The sequence below is a fragment of the Rhipicephalus microplus genome, chromosome 2 (genome assembly GCF_043290135.1).
Source record: "Rhipicephalus microplus isolate Deutch F79 chromosome 2, USDA_Rmic, whole genome shotgun sequence".
Taxonomy (NCBI): Eukaryota; Metazoa; Arthropoda; class Arachnida; order Ixodida; family Ixodidae; genus Rhipicephalus; species Rhipicephalus microplus.
In genome coordinates, this window is record NC_134701.1 from 199,886,101 (window position 1) to 199,888,940 (window position 2,840).

At 53.2% G+C, this 2,840-nt stretch overlaps 1 protein-coding gene across 1 annotated transcript; it reads right to left on the minus strand.

Moving 5' to 3' along the window:
• Positions 1-406: 406 nt before the first annotated feature.
• On the minus strand, positions 407-2,551 carry LOC119169605 (neprilysin). The gene has a single exon (XM_037420644.2). It carries the CDS (start codon positions 2,549-2,551, stop codon positions 407-409), a length of 2,145 nt encoding a protein of 714 aa, XP_037276541.2.
• Positions 2,552-2,840: the final 289 nt, after the last annotated feature.

The window sequence follows — 2,840 nt, forward strand, 5'->3', positions numbered from 1 at the left end:
TAAATGCACGTGTTTGATGGAATTGACAGAACCACAGTAGGATTATGCGCAGTTGGCTTCAGTGTCCTCACCTTTGTACGCCATCCTTCCCCCATTCCCCGTTTTGGTTTTTTTTTTGGTTTCAATAAAATCAGTTGTTAGAAGCACTTTTTGTAGTTTTTTCTTTTTCTCAACTTTTCAGCGCTGCTTTTGCCTACAATAAAGAAACCCTGTTTTCGCCAACATTGCCTGTACTCCGAAAAATCATGCAAGATTTGGAAGAACTTGCAGAGTAAAGTTGCACACGACCGTTCACATTTAATTATGCAAGCTTATTCAGATCGGCAGTCCTGTTATCGTGTGTACGCCATCCGAAATGTTCTGCGCGTACATCTAATGAAAAAAGCTAAATGTGCTGCGCGTACATCTAATGAAAAAAGCCGCACTTCTTTTCCGGATTCATGAACGAGCCTTTGGGACACTTGAATGCTGCGGCGAACGGCTCGAAGTCTCGCAGTGCATTGCAAGCCTTGGAAGTTTTAGTGCCACGCTCTAATCTACACGTATTGTAACAGAGAGACATGAAGAAAATCTGCTCGCCCGAAAATTCCTCGAGCGAGCGTATTCGAATGTCGTGTGACACGCCATTGTGCTCGAGGGCGTCCTGGTAGGCCCTGTAGGCGACTTCGATGGCAGCGACATCCGGGTAAGCGTCGTGATTTTCTACGGAGACGCTGCACGCGGCTCGCGTCGGGAACGGGTCGCCATTGGTCACCGCCCACCCAGTCTTGTTAGCAGCCACCGAGGATGTGTTGAGCAAGCCTACGACCAGGGGCGCAAGCAGAGATGCTGTGCCCCCGTAGTTGATGCTCTTCGTGGCGCTCGGGTAAAACAGCGGAGGAAGCACAGTGCCCACGGCCAAGTTGATGGAATTGCTGAATGCGTCGTAGGTGATGTACGGATCCCGACCGCCGTGAGGTATGCCCTGCAAATCCGCGTACGCTGGCGTTCCCAGCGCCTCGCGCGTTGCGTTTCGAACCAGCAGCAGCTGGTCGAAGTAGATATCGCCGCCAGATGGAAAGGTCCCGTACAGACTATTCAACGCATCCTCGTCGTGAATTAGTGGCTCGCGAGGCCAGAGATGAATGGCCGTGTCTTGTACTCTCTTGATAGCCTCGTGCTTCGAATCGGCACTCATCCAGTCACTGGCGCTCACGAGCGAAATGGCGGCTCTCATGACATCACCGATGAGCTCGTCGATGGCGGCACGGTGGAGGTTCAGCTTCCTCTTCGCGATGTGTTGTGCGGCGATCGGCAGTCTGAACGTGTCTTCGACTAGGACTTCGCAGGGGTAGCTGACGTTCGTCAGAGGCGAGATCGAGGCATATTCGTCGTACACCGGGCTCGGCATCTTCTTTGTAATTACGTTTCCGACAGTTCGGTTCACTAGTCGACCAATGTGCGCCAAGAGGTCACTGTGCTCGTATTTTTCGAGCAGTCTGTTCACGGTAACTAGCAAAGATTGGTCTTGCAGCAATATCTGAGATTCGCCGGTGACAGCGAAAGTGGGCTCCAGGTGCTTCCTGAGAAACTCGAGCCACTGCCCAGACGTCACAATTGGTGTGAGGCCAGAAATTTCCTTGATGCGGACGGCCACGGGCTGCGATTTCGGTGGGCTGATGACGGCCTTTCTCAGCTCCGACAATATAGCGCTGTCCATGAAAAAGTCACCCGTAGCGTTGGCGATGCCAGCTTTGGTCACTTCTCCAGGCTCTTCAAAATCGGGTTCCGTGATGAACTTCTCCACGGCTATCTCCCAGAAGACCTCGTAATGACCAGGACTCACGAGGATTCCAAGCGCGCTGCCATTAGTCCTGAGAACACGCACGTTGAACCAGAATGGCATCTGCCAGTTGATGGACAAGTCGAGTAGGACGTCAAGCGGGTGGGCTAGGGGCTGCCTCGCTGTTTCACCAACAGGTGTCGCGATCTTTCTTTCCTTTAGAAACTGCTGCAGAAGCCTTACGTTGTCCGGCGACGAGATCGCATTGATCTTGAGGCAGAGATTGAAAAACGCTATGGCTTTGGCTATGGCTTCGTTCGTGCGGTGCATGCGCAGTGATCCTAGAAGTCGACCCGACTCCTGGATCCATTTGTACCTGCGATCCTGTTGCGTGTTGAACGAATAGATGGACGTGGTGAACCAGGCAGAACACACGTACTCGCCGAAGTCGGCGCACGGGTCAGTGCTTCGGTTGAGGCCAAAGATGAGCATGTACGCGTGCTGGAAGCAGTCGTCGCTATCGCATTCAGGTTGTGCCACCAGAGGCTTCGGTCGCAGGAAGGCGTACGCCATGGTCGCCAAGCACACGAAGCCGGCGAACGTGGCGAGAAGAGCGACAGCGGGCATCAGTCTACGGTCGCCTCTTTCGAGCGACGTGGACATGGCCCGGCTGGGCGGCGTCAGGACGACGTCATGCTGGCTATCCACCACGGTAGCTGTGCGCGGCTCGTTGCTCGTGACGATGCCTTTCCTCTCGCGATGAGCGTTGGCGTCGGGTTTCATTTCCATCTAAGCCGGTCAGAGTGCGAGATACGTGCACCCGTGTCGAACGAGCTTGGCACGTGATTGATGATGATGATGCTCCGAGGATGATTGTCAAATCCCCACACGAGTGATTGGCTGCAAGTCTGTGCGTGATTGTTTGTTTCCTCAGCAATATGGCACATACCCACCAAGATAAACTGGTCAAGGCATCGTCAACTTAACATTCAGGCTTTGTTCCAATACTCACCGTAGACGGCTAAATAGACAGCTAAATGGACGGCGACCATCTTAAGTTCCATTCCGATTCTCACGT

Excerpts from the sequence above, each read along its gene's own strand:
- LOC119169605 (XM_037420644.2), bottom strand. The coding sequence starts at position 2,551 with ATGGAAATGAAACCCGACGCCAACGCTCATCGCGAGAGGAAAGGCATC.